General features: G+C 41.7%; 1 protein-coding gene across 9 annotated transcripts in view; it reads left to right on the top strand.

Annotated features, from left to right (window-relative positions):
• TTC23L (tetratricopeptide repeat domain 23 like) overlaps positions 1-16,266 on the top strand; it is a 31,285-nt gene extending 15,019 nt beyond the window's left edge. For 2 of the 9 annotated variants that reach the window (XM_070743466.1, XM_070743467.1), the window contains exons 4-11: positions 1,688-1,850; positions 5,287-5,412; positions 7,136-7,313; positions 8,497-8,605; positions 10,242-10,369; positions 13,139-13,288; positions 14,099-14,181; positions 16,104-16,266. In XM_070743466.1, the coding sequence (XP_070599567.1) occupies positions 1,688-1,850; positions 5,287-5,412; positions 7,136-7,313; positions 8,497-8,605; positions 10,242-10,369; positions 13,139-13,288; positions 14,099-14,181; positions 16,104-16,185 (1,019 nt within the window). In that variant the 3' untranslated portion in view covers positions 16,186-16,266. Of the gene's footprint in view, positions 1-1,687; positions 1,885-5,286; positions 5,413-7,135; positions 7,314-8,496; positions 8,606-10,241; positions 10,370-13,138; positions 13,289-14,098; positions 14,182-16,103 lie in introns of all 9 variants that reach the window. The other 7 variants (XM_070743473.1, XM_070743474.1, XM_070743468.1 and 4 more) reach the window with 5 other exon arrangements.
• The last annotated feature ends 411 nt before the right edge of the window (positions 16,267-16,677 follow it).

Raw genomic sequence — 16,677 nt, 5'->3', positions numbered from 1 at the left:
ACCAAGAGAGAAAATTACTAGATTGATGGTTGGGGTGCATGTTTCCAAATAGGTAGCAGTGATCAGTCCAGGGGTTTGTTGCTGGAATTGTAAAGAAATACCTGGATGTTGAAATCCTAGAAACATAGAAACATAGAAGACTGACGGCAGAAAAAGACCTCATGGTCCATCTAGTCTGCCCTTATACCATTTCCTGTATTTTATCTTACAATGGTGTTCTGTCTGGGTTTTCCCAGACCTCAACACCAACTGAAAAAACAGCCAGACACTCTGGTAAAAGCCAAAAGTATTTTATAGCTGGAAAAAATAAGCACAAAGGAAAACCTGTCTTCACAACAGACAAGCTATAATACGTTACAGCAGGGTCCTGATGTCCAGTCAATACCACAAGCTTCTTGCTGGCACACACCCCCAAGGTTTCAATAGTCCAAGGCACAAACCAGGATTGTAAGCCACCAAAGTTCACAGACAGGTCTCACGAATCTCCAAGATAAAACTCCACAAGCCAGGAAGGGTGGGTCCGCCTTTTATCCTTTCCCAAGAGCACCACACCCAAACCCAGCTGTGACCTCTAATGCTGGAAATACTTAGCCAATTGAGTCCGTCTCTGATTAGCTCTCCTTTGTCGCATATCTATGATGTCTTGAGCATTTTCCCCTAAGGAATCCAGGCTGCTTGCTGGGGAGAGCTCCCCCTGGTGGGACTCTGGCTGTCCTTCTTCAGCCTGGGATTCCTCTTCCTCGTCAGTCTGCACCTCCTGTTCCTCAGCCTCTCCCTCTGAGCTGGAAACCGACAGAAGGTCAGCCATTCCCGGAGGGGTCCCAGACTGAACCACAACACAATGGATATATGTTTATCCCAGGCATGTTTAAATTCAGTTACTGTGGATTTACCAACCATGTCTGCTGGAAGTTTGTTCCAAGGATCTATTACTCTTTCAGTAATATATTTTCTCATGTTGCTTTTGATCTTTCCCCCAACTAACTTCAGATTGTGTCCCCTAGTTCTTGTGTTCACTTTCCTATTAAAAACACTTCCCTCCTGAAAAGTTTGTAAGACGAAACAATGTTTCCCACAGGAATCAATGGAAAAGCAATTAATGCATACAAGCCCAAAACTCACCCCTTTTGCCAGCCAAAGCGCCCGTTTTTGTGCTGCTGGGATTCCCCTGAGGCTCCCCTCCATGGGAAACCCCACCTCTGCACTTCTGCTTTTTTTTGATGCTGCGATTTCGCTGAGGCTTCCCTCACTGGGAAACCCCACCTCCGGACTTCTGTTGCCAGCGAAGCACCCGTTTCTGCGCTGCTGGGATTCCCCTGCAGCATCACAAAAACACAGAAGTCCGGAGGTGGTGTTTCTCATGGAGGGGAGCCTCAGGGAAATCCCAGCAGCACAAAAACGGGCGCTTTGCTGGCAACAGAAGTCCGGAGGCGGGGCATCCCAGTGGCAGCGGCTTGGGGTTTGTAAGGTGAAAATAGTTTGGAAGAAGAGGCAAAAAAATCTTAAACCCCGGGTTTGTATCTCGAAAAGTTTGTATGACGAGGCGTTTGTAAGACGAGGTATCACTGTATATTATTTTTCCTTCCTTCATCATCTGCTCTTTAAGTTATTTGAAGTATCCCCAAGGAACTTTTTAACCTTTCTTGTAAATACCATTCTGTCTCACTCATTTTATTCATTATTCCAGGTCTTCCGTGTCAAGCTATACACCATGCAAATTCAGCGAAGTATATCCTCCTCTCCCTAAAGGGTGATACTCCCCCAGCATCCTCAGAGGAGAAAGGAACTATGTTGAGCACCCTGGTGACAATCTACTACACCTTGGGCATGGCAAATCTGATGCAGAAAAAATATCCTTGCCAGTGGCCAGAGCAAAGGAGTCGGGTATGGGAAGCACAAACAAGTTCTTTGGCACAGTTGTATACTTCATCAGATAGTGTGGGGGGTGTTTCCATCAGTGGGGTAAACTATTGTTGGAATATACAGGGGGTGGACAAAAAAATGGAAATACCTTAAAAATCCAGATTTGGAATCCAGATTTGTGAAGCTCCCTTTGAACAGTTTTTGTGGAAACTGGGTTCTGTATGTGTCTATTGAGCTCTGCAGTGATTTTAGGAGCTGCGGTTTTGCAATCAGCTCTAACAATTCGTTTTAGGGTCCGACAGTCTCTCTCAGACAACTTCGATTTTCAACCAAACCTGTACTTGGCTGAGGACGTTTTCCCTTCTCTTTCAAAAGCAGTCATTACTTTTGAGACATTACCTCTTGAAACGCCAAACATTTGGGCACTTTCTGTTACACTAGCGCCTGCCATTCGAGCAGCAACAATTTGGCCTCTTTGAACGTCTGAGAGGTCTGCCATTTCTAGAAGGTTATAACCAATTTCCTTAAATTTCTGTTTAAAAAAAAGTAGTTTAAAAAACATATCAAATAACAGAATTTTAAAAAAACAAACATTAAAATATGTCAAGTTTTGATTGATTTGAACCTGTTCAAACATTATGATGCCAAAAGTCAAGTGTTTCCATTTTTGTGTCCACCCCCTGTAAGTGTAGAAAATTAGCTTCAGTGGTGGATTCCTACTACTGTGGTCCAGAGCACCACACCAATAGGAACCCATTGATGATGCAATTTTCGGTGATTTTTTTCCCGGTGTCTCTTGAGAAAAAGCTTCTCAGCTGTGCTTTGGAGGAAAAATAAAGGTCAGCGTTAAGACAAGGGTAGGTGGGAGAACTTCTTCCAACATGGAGATGCTGGGGGAAAAAATTGCCAAAAATTGTGTCATCAGTGCGTTCCTATCGGTTTGGTACTCTGGACCACACTGATAGGACCCACCACTGGTTAGCACCCAGCCCAGGGTGGGTCCTAACTTACCTTACTGCTGGATTGCCTCCTCCCACACCATGTGGGGGTGCCACATGGGCATACACATGTGCAGTGCTGAAAAATCCAAAAAAAATCCCACCCATCACCCAGAAAAGTTGAAAATAAGATGGAGACTGCATGCACAGTGTTGGAAACTCAGCTTCTGCACATGCTTAGAAAAAAATTTAAAAAAAAATATGAAAAAATTTGAAAAAAGACTGAACAGGTTCCGTGACATTGTGATGTCACCAGCAGGTCACTATCAATTTGGGTGAACTGGTTCCAAACCGGGAAGAACCCACCCCTGCTCATCCCTCTCCTAGAAGAATGAAATATTTTGTGAGATATTAAGAAAGCAGAATATTATATTTCCTAGATGAGAAATAGAGGAAAATGTGTTTTTTTAAGACAAAAAATAGACTAAGCCTTTCCTAATAGCCCCAGCAGATGCCAGCTTTTAGAAATGCAGATTTGGTAATCCATTCAAGACAGGATATTTTGAACAAAAGCAGAATTTGGTACAATGGTAGGATTAGCCCTCACTCAAGATCCGAGCCAGGACAAAGTCTTTAAGCCATGACAGCAATTGCCCAACAACACTCTTTCAAAATACAAGCCCCTTCATTACATTGCTTACATAAGTGTACATAAGAGGCATACATAAGTGCACTGGTGTACCTTTCGTCCCCTGTCCAATTGTCTTTCCTTTCTTTCACCTATCTTATATATTCTCTTCCTTTCATATATCCTCTCCTCTAAGTTCACTTTCACCCTCTTTTATATTATCACATGTCTATCTTTCTTCCTATGTATTTGTGTATTGGACAAATGAATAAAATAAATAAAAAATAAAAAACTTGCACCAGCCCCAGTAAATTTCAACCAAACCTGGAAGCTCAGACAAACACCTAGGATGTGTCCTTTGCCTATAGAGCCAGCTATGACCCCTACATAACCCTTACATGGTCCCGTGGAAGTCTGACAACAACTAATAGGATACATGTCATTGGACTAGAACAGTGTTTCTCAATTATTTTCTGTTACGCCCCCCCCCAGGAAGAAGTAAACATTTCAGGGGGGGGGGCAACTTTCCGTCAGGACAATTGTTTGCAATATTCATCATGTTTTCCCTGCAAAAACTCAAGTGTTTTACGAGTGTGATTGGGGTGTAATGTGTTCCCAGGGGTCACATGCCCCCCCCGGAATCCCTTTGCACCCCCCTAGTGGGGTCTGCCCCACTATTTGAGAAACTCTGCACTAGAACAAAAATTTAAGACAGTGTCTTATTTTTGGGGAAACACGGTAAGAAACCAGTAGAGGGCACCAAAGAGATGCAAAAAGTGTTTAACTCTTTGCTGCCATCTACTGGTTTCTTACTGTGTTTCCCCCAAAATAAGACCTTGTCTTAAATTTTTTTGAAATGTTGAAATAAGCACTTGGCCCTATTGCCATGCACTCAAAAGCTCGATTGGGCTTATTATCAGGGTATGTCTTATTTTGGGGAAAACAGGGTAGATATTGCAACTCAAATCTGAGAGATTTAGCATTATGCAGACCTGTCCTATTCCACATGAGAGAAGATCTCAAGTAATTCTGCTACCATTCCTCTCTAAGGGATGGTTGTGTGTGGTAGCCTTGGACATTGGAACAGGCCAGTTCCCTAATTTATTTACTTGCTTGTCAGAGTCAATGAAGGAATGTGCAGTGTTAGCCTGCATTTTCCTTTTATTTCAGTAGGATTTCTACCAAATTTCCTTAATGTCCGTCACAAGCGTCAAGTATAAATGAATTGCCAGAGTCTCAAAACTGCATCATTCATTTATTCTTTGTACTGTTTCAGGATATATTGATCTATTTTGCCATTAACTAGAGAGCATAAATCGCCAAACCATACATAGTGTAGGAAGAAAAATAGTTTCAGATTTGCCCAAATAATTAGAGAACAAATAAACAAGGTAACTTATTTTTGTTTGTTTGCGACAGAAATAGAGATAAATTACAGCCCGCGTGGACCATAATAAATCATTTCTGAGAGTCGATGGATTTAAAAGAAAGAATCTGCTTTCAAATGAAGTTTCTTTTATTACAAAAGTAAAAAAATATAAGGAATTCCTTAGGAGGCATATAAGATGCGTCTTATATCATGGCAGCTAACAGAGAATATAACAATACAAATATGGACGATCTGGAGGGGACGGATGTGATGCATGAATGATGTGGCAGGATTTTACATCATAATAGGAGGAGCTAATAAAACACACACACTCTTAACTATTTAATTACTGAATAAATCTGAAAATCTCTGAATGTCTCCGGGGCTGTAAATACTCAGCGTACTTATTTTTGTTTGTTTGTTTGTTTGTTTACTTGCTTCCTTGCTTTAAGTGAACCTCCATTATTGATTTTCCTTGACTTTTCTACTACCAAAGAATGTTACTGCATCCTACAGAAGGCTGAAAAATGTCTGGAAGAACTGCAGGGGTTAGATTGGAAAGGCGCTGCCAAGCCTAAAGTCTGCACCAAAGACATTTTTGTGGCACTTGGCAGGTAAGCAAAACAATTGTTTAAAAGTAGTCTGATAAATAAGGACACAGATGCATTATATGAACAGATTAAGGACAGAGTTAACTGATGGGACACAAATACAGGTGTGTCCTTGGCTTACAACAATTTGTTTAGTGACCATTCGAAGTTACCATGGCATAGAAAAAAGTGACTGATAGCTATTTTTCACACAACCATGTCAGAGTTATTTTGAATTTGAGTTGGAAACTCTGGCCCAGCTCCTGCCCCAAGGACGGTGGATGTGGGGGAGACATCCACATGCTGTGGGCCTGTTTTGCCCCCGGTGGAATCTGCTGATAAAGGCTCCTCTGACCAAGAAGACATGAGTGACAGGGAGGAGGAGAGTGGGGCAGACAGCTCAGAAGGAGATCAATTATCTAGCTCCTCCTTGGATTCAGAACAAGAGTTAATGATACAGCCACGCATGCGGAGAGCGATGCATAGGCAACAACAACTGAGAGATTATTATCAAAGAAAATGAGGCCACCTGTGGTTGGGTGGGGCTGTGGTAATTAGTGAGGCTGCTATAAATAGCAGCCTGTGGGTTTCCCCATTGTGGAGGATTATCTGATCGTGGTGTTTCGTGACTGCTTTACTGACTTTGACTTTTTGTGTGCTGATTTTTCCCCGCTTTGAAACTAAACCAGAGCAAAGTGTGTTTCACTTTGTGAAAGAAGGAGGACTGTGAATTACCTCACAGCTGCAAGCTAAGTATCTCAGAACTGATAAGGGACTTGTACAAATTACCAGTTTGTTTGGAGACCAGTGCTCTTTGTTATACCAAAAGAGGGCTTGGTTTAAGTGAATTTTCATTATAAAGAACATTGTTTTGAATTTTCAAACGTGTGTGTGTCTGAAATTTGTACCTGTGAATTTTTGGGAGGATTCTACCAGAGAGCCCGACAGAACATTTTCATTCCAAGTGGCCATGTGGGATAAATTTGTATTTGCAGGATAAAAATTAAAAACAAATTACAGGATGCACAAAATAACCCTAATCCTAGCAAAGGGAATTAACCCTACGTTAATCCTAACCTCTAGGTTTGCTTGCTTGGCTTGTTTAAGGTAAAACTCATTTAAGGTTAATTAGGACCTAAGCTGACTGGGAAATGTCTCCTTTCTAAGTTTTGAAATTCTATATCTTTAAAATGATTCTGTTGATTGTGATGTGCCAATCCAAAGTATTGTTGGAATCATCTCACAATCTTTTAAAAACATGTTTTCCTAGATTTATGTCCCATATTTCCTTTAGTGACTGAAGGCCCCATAACTAGCATTTTTCCTTGCATTCTTCGCCGACAACTGCTCTGTTCAGTACTTTGTTTTGAGGCTGGATCAAAGTCAGGGAACTTCTCTGACCGAGGTGGGTTCCTCTTGGTTCTATAGAACCAGTACTAACTTGTCGCTAGAACAGGCAGCGAACCAGACCTGCCACGCCTCTGAACCAGCTCTCTCTGCAGCGCCATAGACACCACCATCTTGGTTTTTTGCTTCTGCGCATGCACAGAGGCTAGGATTTTTAGCACTGCGCATACATGCATGGGTGCCCACGCTACACATCAAGGAGCGAACAGCAGCGAAGAAAATCAGAAATCACCCCTGTTTTCTGAGTGAAATTAGACTAGAACCAAATTCCAATGCGATAATTTGGCAACTGCAACCATGATCCAGCTGTTGTTTTTATTTTTTTTATTTTTGTCCCTAGGGCGAGTCTGCAGAAAAACGAATTAGATTTGGCATCCAATTATTTTGAGAAGGCCGTTGATTATCTCATTTCAGCTGAAGGAGATGCGGCTCCAGAACTGATGCCTCTTTATCAAGAAATAGCCAAAATCAGCCAAAGGAAAAAAATGTATGACAAAAGTATTTCATATGCATTAAAGGTAAAGGACATTTAAAAAAAAATGCAATTAAAGAATATTGGGAAATTTCAGCCGGTGCAAAAAAGGCAGTTATGTATGTTCCTCTAGCTCAGGATTGTCAAATTCAAGGCCCGTTGGTTGGATCCGGCCCATGGGGTGCTTAAAACTAGCCTGTGGGGTTGCCCTGGGAACAATGAAGGGTCAGGCCATAGTGCCTCTGCCAGTGAAAACGCCCCCCCCCCCCAAGCTCCGTTTTCACTGGTAGAACATTACTGGAAGCCATTGCAGCTGAAAATGGAGCTCGGGAGCCATTTTCACTGGCGGAGCGCTTGGGCCTCTATAAGCATCCCAACACAAGAGACATTGAGCTGGCCATGGCCACCCTGTCCCCTTGAGATCAAACACAACCTTGATGTGGCCTTCCATAAAATAGAGTTTGACACTCCTGCTTTAGATCACACATCTGCTCTTCCAGCTGTAATGCCGGGGTCTGGATGGGTGTCAACAGACTCAAACTCAACCCTGATAAGATGGAGTGGCTGTGGGTTTTGCCTCCCAAGGACAATTCTATCTGTCCGTCCATCACCCTGGGTGGGTGAGTCATTGACCCCCTGAGAGAGGGTCTGCAACTTGGGCGTCCTCCTCGATCCACAGCTCACATTAGAGAAACATCTTTCAGCTGTGGTGAGGGGGGCGTAGCCCCATGTAGAGAGCGTTGCAGTAATCGAACCTCGAGGTGATGAGGGCATGAGCGACTGTGAGCAATGACTCCCTGTCCAGATAGGGCCGCAACTGGTGCACCAGGCGAACCTGGGCAAACGCCCTCCTCGCCACAGCCGAAAGATATGTTCCAATGTCAGCTGTGCATCGAGGAGGACGTCCAAGTTGCGGACCCTCTCTGAGGGAGTCAATAGTTCCCCCCCCAGGGTAATGGAAGGACAGATGGAATTGTCCTTGGGAGGCAGGACCCACAGCCACTCCGTCTTGTGTGGGTTGAGTTTGAGTTTGTTGACACCCATCCAGGCCCCAACAGCCTCCAGGCACCGGCACATCACTTCCACTGCTTCATTGACTGGACATGGGGTGGAGATGTAAAGCTGGGTATACTATTGCTATTGTTATTGCTATTTGAGGGAATGGACTACCAATTATCCTGTGATAGTTCTTGGTTTATGAACTGGAAACATCCATCTCTTTCCTTTAGGCTCATTCTGTGTCATTGGCTTTCTCCCAGAAATCCAGCCCTGAAGTTGGATTTGCAGCATTATTCCTGGGGAAGGCTTACGTTGCCACAGGAGAAGAGCAGCACACTGGTAATTATGGAGTAAAACTATCAGATAAATATTAATAGTCCCTGTCTTTTTAAAAACAACTCAAGGTGGAAAACATACTGGTGGCAAACAAACATGGCAGCAGAAAGGAGGACACCTCTGCTTAATGTTTTCAGTAACTAGGAGATTCTGTGATTAATGTTTCTAGCACATTAAGAAGAAAACTAATTATGAATGAGAATTATACAGCCCAATAAGAACTGGTTGAAAGCTGCCAAGGACACTGACTTCAATTTTAGTGATTTCCAAACTTGTTATAATAGATAAACCACCCTTCTTGAATATTTTGATGAGCATTAACAAGATCGTACTAAGAAAATATGGGAAAACTACTGTGCTACAGTAGTTTTACATGCTAAAACTACAATGCATATGTTCTGTCGAGCTCTCTGGTAGAATCCCCCTGAAAATTCACAGATACAAATTTCAGACACACACACGTTTGAAAAGTCAAAACAATGTTCTTTATAATGAAAATTCACTTAAACTAAGCCTTCTTTTTGTATAGCAAAGAGCACTCGTCTCCAAACAAACTGGTAATTTGTACAAGTCCCTTATCAGTTCTGTGATACTTAGCTTGCAGCTGTGAGGCAATTCACAGTCCTTCTTCTTTCACAAAGTAAAACACACTTTGCTTTGGTTTAGTTTCAAAGCGGGGAAAAATCAGCACACAAAGGTCAAAGTCAGTAAAGCAGTCATGAAACACAACGATCAGATAATCCTCCACAATGGGGAAACCCACAGGCTGCTATTTATAGCAGCCTCACTAATTGCCACAGCCCCACCCAACCACAGGTGGCCTCATTTTCTTTGATAATAATCTCTCAGTTGTTGTTGCCTATGCATCGCTCTCCGCATGCGTGGCTGTATCATTAACTCTTGTTCTGAATCCAAGGAGGAGCTAGATAATTGATCTCCTTCTGAGCTCTGCCACACTCTCTTCCTCCCTGTCACTCATGTCTTCTTGGTCAGAGGAGCCTTCACCAGCAGATTCCACCGGGAGCAAAACAGGCCTGCACATGTGGATGTCTCCCCCACATCCACAGTCCTTGGGGCAGGAGCTGGGCCAGAGCTAACCACAACACTTACTTACTTACTTACTTGCTTGCTTGCTTGCTTGCTTGCTTGCTTGCTTGCTTGCTTGCTTGCTTGCTTGCTTGCTTGCTTGCTTGCTTACCTACCTACCTACTTACTTTCTTACCTACTTACCTACTTACCTACTTACTTACTTACTTATTTACTTATAATCTACTTCTGACTTGGAGTTTGGGCAAAGTACACTGGGCTACCAGACCTGCCAAGGCTTACACATACTTAATATTCCTTTCTTCTCCTGTCTCCTGGCTGTGTGGAAGATTGGTTGGGCAATGACTGGCTGCTATGGGTTTAAATTTATTTTTATCTTGTGCATTTTATTGTAAGCTGTCTAGAGACATGTAAAAGTGAGACAGGCAGCTACAAATAAATCAAATGAATGGATAAATTTGCTCTTCTTTTGGCATAACAAAATGACATCAAATCAAAGAAGTGAAATTAACTCATCCATAAAACTTCCTTGTATACTGATTTGTTTTTCAAAATGCATTTCATACCAAATGCACCGCACTTGTTTTTCTAGAGGCTGCCGAAAGGTATTTCAAGGAGAGCTTGGAAGCCTACAAGGAAGCATTAGGAATGGACCATCCTCAGACAATCAGTGCCCTTAATGTCTTCAGCAAGTGGCTTGGACTTGTTGGAAAAAGAAAGGTAAGCAGACACCTGCTGGGATACAATTGTGTAACTTTTGGCCATGCAAAGGCTGCGGGGAAGGACAGAGGCCCTCACAGCCAACAATAATAATCAGCTTGGATTGTAGTTATAACTACAGTAGTTCACCTATAAAGCCCTACATGGCTTGGGACCAGTGTTCCCTCTAATTTTTGGGGGGGGGGCGGGGCGGAAAAGTATAGTGTCTGAGCGGCAGTCCCTTCGGGACTGGGCGGCACAGAAATAATAAATAAATAAATAAACAAACAAACAAACAAAAAACCCACCCTGTTTTGCCTCAGAGAATTTCAAAATAAAATACTGTACTGTGTGTCTATAACAGTGAGCTCATAATAGGGCAACTCTATCAATATCAAAATGCCACTTAAATAGTTGAGCTAGTTTCAAACTAGATTTTGATTTTCTTTCTCTCTTCCTTACTCCCACTCTTTTTCTTTCTCTTTTCCTTCCTCTCTTTTTTCTATCTGTTTCTCTCTCTTCCTCTCTTCCTCTCTCTCTCCTTCCCTCTCACTCTTTCCCTCTCGGCTTCTGGGCAGGTTTGCAAAACTCTGAGTTGATGATGATTTTTAAGTGAGCGATTGCTCACTGCTCAGCTTAGAGGGAACTATGCTTGGGACCAAATTATTTATAGGACCATCCTCTGCCTCCTATGTCCCAGCGAACGATTAGATTGCACAGAGTTGGCCTTCTCCGGGTCCCCTCAGTCAAGCAATGCCGACTGGCAGGACTGTGGGGAAGGGCCTTCTCTGTGGTAGCCCCACTCCTCTGGAATCAACTCCCCCCAGAGATTCGCACTGCCCCCACTTTCCTGGCCTTCCGAAAGGCTTTAAAAACGTAGCTTTACTGGCAGGCCTGGGGCCGTTGAGCGACAAGGGGGGGATCAGCATTGTTCTCATTAGCACATGGAAGGACTAGAAACAATGGAATGAAACTGCAAGGGAGTAGATTTAGATTAGATATCAGAAAAGACTTTCTAACAGTAAGGGTGATGAACCGGTGGAACAGTTTGCCACAGGAAGTGGTGGGCTCGCCTTCACTGGAGGTCTTCAAACAGAGACTGGACAGTCATCTTTCTGGGATGGTTTGATGAATCCTGCATTGAAGGGGGTTGGACCCGATGACCCTGGAGGTCCCTTCCAACTCTATGTTTCTATGGCAACACTGCTCTGACCAGTAGTATGAATGATAGATGGATGAATGTTTTTCAATATTGGGATTTTAAATTTTGTATTTGGTTTTATTGTTGTACGCCACCCTAAATCCGTCAGGAAGGGCAACTTATAAATCTGAATGAATGAATGAATGAACAAAACGAACAAACAAACAATTGTAGTTATAACTTGGATGGTATCAAGGAGGAAGATCCCAGCTGGATTGGGAAGGATTATTCCCCTGTGGGAATTTACCTTTTTCTCAAGCATTATGGATAAAAAACCCTCTTTGTCAGGCCAAAGCCATTGTTTGATTTGGAGACATATTATAATGTAGAGTGTATTCTTGCTGTGGGAATTTGGGAGGGGCTGCTGCATGAGGGAAGTATAGAATTAGCCATAATAAATTCCTTCTAGATTCTCAAGGTCATCCTATGTTTGACAACTGCCCGGAAGCGGATGGGAGTAACGGACCCCTTGGAAGGAGACTGGTCAATGTGGTGAACTTGTGGGTGTGGGAACAAGGGAATGAACTTTAAACTGGGTGGAGAAACCCACGGGACTTCAGATTTGGGTTTCTCCCAGATGTGCCAAACATGGCTCGGCTAATAAATTGGAACTTTGAGGAATGCTAGGCCTTGGACTGTGCCTTGATTTAAATAATTTTGGATGCTATTTGGAATCCTGGCGCTCTTTTCGACTGGGAGAAATCAGCTCTGTAGAGTATAAAGAACTGAGGTCATCATTGGGGGAAAGATCAAAAGCAACATGAGAAAATATTATTTTACTGAAAGAGTAGTAGATCCTTGGAACAAACTTCCAGCAGATGTGGTAGATAAATCCACAGTAACTGAATTTAAACATGCCTGGGATAAACATATATCCATCCTAAGATAAAATACAGAAAATAGTATAAGGGCAGACTAGATGGACCATGAGGTCTTTTTCTGCCGTCAGACTTCTATGTTTCTATGTTTCTATAATTAATGAGCCATAACGTTCAAGATTTTAGGATGTTAGCACTCACCCCTCTCCTAGAAGAATAAAATACTCTAGGAAATATTAAGGCAGAATATTACACCTCCCTGGATGAGAAAAGGAGAATCATGCTTTTGGAAAGCAGCCCTCACCTTTGTTAATAGCCCCAGAAAGTCTGGTGCCATCCTATCTATAAGATAAAAGAGTGGGCCATCTTATTTATTTATTATCTTGTTTATTTGTTTTGTCAAGTACGTATGGGTGGTATGCAAAGATATAATATTTATATGCATGATACTAGTAAACGAGAAACATTAGGACAGGGGACGGAAGGCACGCTGGTGCACTTAGGCACGCCCCTTACTGACCTCTTAGGAATTGGGAGAGGTCAAAACTGAACAGTCTAAGGGTAAAGTTTTTGAGGTTAGGTGATGATACTAGAGTCAGGAAGTGAGTTCCCTGCATCAACTACTCAGTTACTAAAGTTGTATTTCCTGCAGTCGAGTTTAGAGGGGTTTACTTTAAATTTGTATCTGTTGTGTGCTTGTGTGTTGTTGTGGTTGAAGCTGAAGTAGTAGAACTTATAAAAATATTTTATTTTTTTTATGATTTCTTTCAGCAAGCCTATGAATTACTCAAGGAGTCCTTTGAAACTCAACAAAACCCCTGCAATTATTTTAATCAGCAGGCATCTGAACGATTATATATCATGGGTTGCATTTGCCTAGCAGAGGAGAAAATAAGGGAGGCCTATCAGCTGCTCAGTAAGGTAATTACGAAATTAAATTACGCTATCCGCTTGAATGAAAAGTCCATCTTGGTAGTTTGCAGAATGTTTTGAATTTGAAATATTTCATAGTTGCAGGAATACTGTTTTTGCATTCGTGATATTTAGGAATTTAATCTTTATTAAGAGCAAGTCTTGTATCACTAAGTTGTTGCTAATGTTTACATTTAAATTTATTATTTCAAGTGCTTCCAATTTCAGTCTATCAACAAAAACTTCATCCTGGTTACTTCACTAGCGAGCAAGGCTAATGTAAATATAATGTACTCTAAAGCACAGCCTTAATTTTAAGATTATTTTTATATTTCAAAGGTGGCTTTGAAATATACAGTGTTCCCTCGATTTTCGCAGGGGATGCGTTCCGAGACCGCCCGCGAAAGTCGAATTTCCGCGAAGTAGAGATGCGGAAGTAAATACACTATTTTTGGCTATGAACAGTGTCACAAGCCTTCCCTTAACACTTTAAACCCCTAAATTGCAATTTCCCATTCCCTTAGAAACCATTTACATTATTACTCACCATGTTTATTTATTAAAGTTTATTTTAAAAAAATATTTATTAAAGGCAGATGAAAGTTTGGCGATGACACATGACGTCATCGGGCAGGAAAAACCGTGGTATAGGGAAAAAACCTGCAAAGTATTTTTTTAATTAATATTTTTGAAAAACCGTGGTATAGACTTTTTGCAAAGTTCGAACCTGCGAAAATAGAGGGAACACTGTAAAAGATTTTGGTATACATAAAATAACCACAAGGAATTGATCGTCTCTTGCATTTTGAACCCATGCAGTGTGCGCAGATTCAGATTGCTATTTATGGGTCCCACCACAAGAAAACTAAAAAGATACAAGAGTTGCTAGATATGATGAATAGGTAAGTTTTAAAATTTTTAAAGATCTAGGATTGGAGAAGGATATGCACAATAGATATCAAGGCTTTGTAGCATCAAAGTTGGGAAGGCTGTTTTACTGGGAGACAATTCATGCATCATTTTGCCAGCAAACATTTTCACATTACTATTGTAAGATGCTGCACAGAACTTTCAGTCAATTTGCTTTTATGTGCATAAGAGATACACACATGTGCATTGCACTCGCGCCACTATGTTAACTACCATTATCAAATGTCGCCTCTTTGTGTCCAAGTGTGTTTTCTGTTAGAAAAATCAGGGTTTCTTCAGGGCACCACTTTTAACTGTGTTTTTTTAAAATAGTCTTTATTGAATATTCACATTAAAAAGGGGGAGGGGAGAATGTAATACATAATATAGTAGTTATATAAATTATACAAAAACAGAGAAAGATAGGAAGAAGGGGTTAGAAGTAGGGTAAATAAAGTAAGGAAATGAGAGGGAGGGGATTTAAAAAGGAGGGAGAGAAAATATGTTAGCTATATGGCTGACATTTCGATCATATACGACCTCTCGTTTCAGTTGTGGGTTAGGTGTAAATTTGCCCTCGTTTTTATTGGTTCGTAATGATCTTGATTTAGTATGTATATATAGTGCTTAAATGATGTGCATATTTTGTCTATGTAGTCAGTATTTTGGGGGTTGGCTTGTAGGATTTGGTAATTGTCTTCAGGATGTCTCAATCAACGTCATTTATGAATTAGGGTATGAGGTTATTTTCATTTTGTACCGTGTTGACAGTGGGTAAGGTTGTTACTGAATTTTTCTTCTTTTTGATAGTATTTAAGTATATATTTTTTGTGAGATAACTAGTGTGGGACGAACACAACGAAATTCGGGTTCGGCAAACTCACTCAAACTTTGCCGTGAAGTTTGGGTGAATTCGCCAAACCTGAACCTGAACAGCAGCAAGCCGCTGCGGTGTCCATTTCTGTAAAAATAAACAAGGAGGTGGGGAATTCCCCACCTCCTTTTGCTTCCTTTTATTTTTACAAAAAAGGATGCCGTAACAGCTCTGCAAGCAAAAGTAGGTGAGGAATCCCACGATGGGATTCCGGGGGCTGGGCTTTGACGTCACGGAGACTACTTCCTGGACGGCCGAAACAGGGAAGAAGGAGTCTCTGTGACATCAAAGGCCCGCCCCTGGAATCCCATTGTGGGATTCCCCACCTCCTTTTGCTTGTGGCGCTGCAAGCAAAAGGAGGTGGGAAATCCCACGATGGGATTCCCCACTCTCCTCCCCGGCGGCGTTTCGCATTGTTTGAGCGAACGACGAAACCGAACTTTACCCGAACTTTTAAAAAAGTTCGGATTCAGCATGCGGAACACTGCAAAGTTCGGCACAAACCCAAACTTTGCAAGTTCGGTTCACCCAACACTAGTGATAACCAATGGTACCATTGCTCCCAGACCTTGTAGAAATCGGATCCATCCCTATTTTGAATCTCTTTTAACTTCTATTTAAAAGGTGGATTGATGTTCTAAAGCGTTAGTCCAGTATAGCCAAAATTATTAAGTACCGTAGCACCAAAACCTGTAGCATATCCTGCTTTGGAACATGGGCCCTGAAGTTCCTAAACAATAATCCAAGAAAAGATGTGACTGAGTTCATGCTATTTTAAGTCACTTTTCCAAAAACTTTGTTGAAAACAAATTGCAATCCAATTTAGAGAGCATCAGTCATCAAAGAAGAACCAGTTGCCTCTTTAAAAAAAACACCTTGGGGACTAATATGACCTAGATGACTGAGAATCTCCATAGATATTGTAGCTTAGTTCCACTTTTTAAAGAGCAAAGGAAACAGAACAGTACAATCTGATTAACTGATTCATTTGTCGATATGTGCCCGTTAACTGTAACATTTTCTTTGCTGTTTTTTCTACAGGCTTCCAACTGAACAGAAATTGACCAAGTGTGTAAAACAGGATAAAAAGCCAACGTTAATCTTGTCCATCCCAGACCTTTAGGCAACACAGGATTGGAACAGGAGACCGGGAATATACAAGAGCAATTGACATTTAAATTCTTGATTAAATTTCTGCAACACACTTTTAATATTATTTTCAATTCATTTTTAGAAAGATATTCATAAACTAGCAGTAGTGTTTGATGCTACATCGTAACCCAGCTAGCTACAAAGTGTGGTTAAACTTTACCTTTACAAAGGTGGAGGGAGTGAGAGACTCCTGATTTTAACTCTTCCTTCATGAATTGGTTTATCCATTGTGCTACACAAGGGGTGTCAAACTCTATTTCATTGAGGGCTGCACCAGAGTTGCGTTTGACCTTGCGGGGCCAGGGTGAGACAGCTCAATGTCACTCATGCGGGAAGCAGCTGTGGCAGCCCAGAGCATTCCACTAGCGAAAACGGGCTCCCAAGCTGTAATTTTGTGTATCGGTTATTGGAACGGATGTCTAAGTGCCGCCTCTATGTTGATTGAAGCAGGCAGGATTCCCTT

This window comes from Erythrolamprus reginae, chromosome 2, assembly GCF_031021105.1.
Source record: "Erythrolamprus reginae isolate rEryReg1 chromosome 2, rEryReg1.hap1, whole genome shotgun sequence".
NCBI lineage: Eukaryota > Metazoa > Chordata > Lepidosauria > Squamata > Dipsadidae > Erythrolamprus > Erythrolamprus reginae.
Note: the sequence above shows the minus strand (reverse complement) of the source record. Positions and strands in the feature narration are given on the sequence as shown.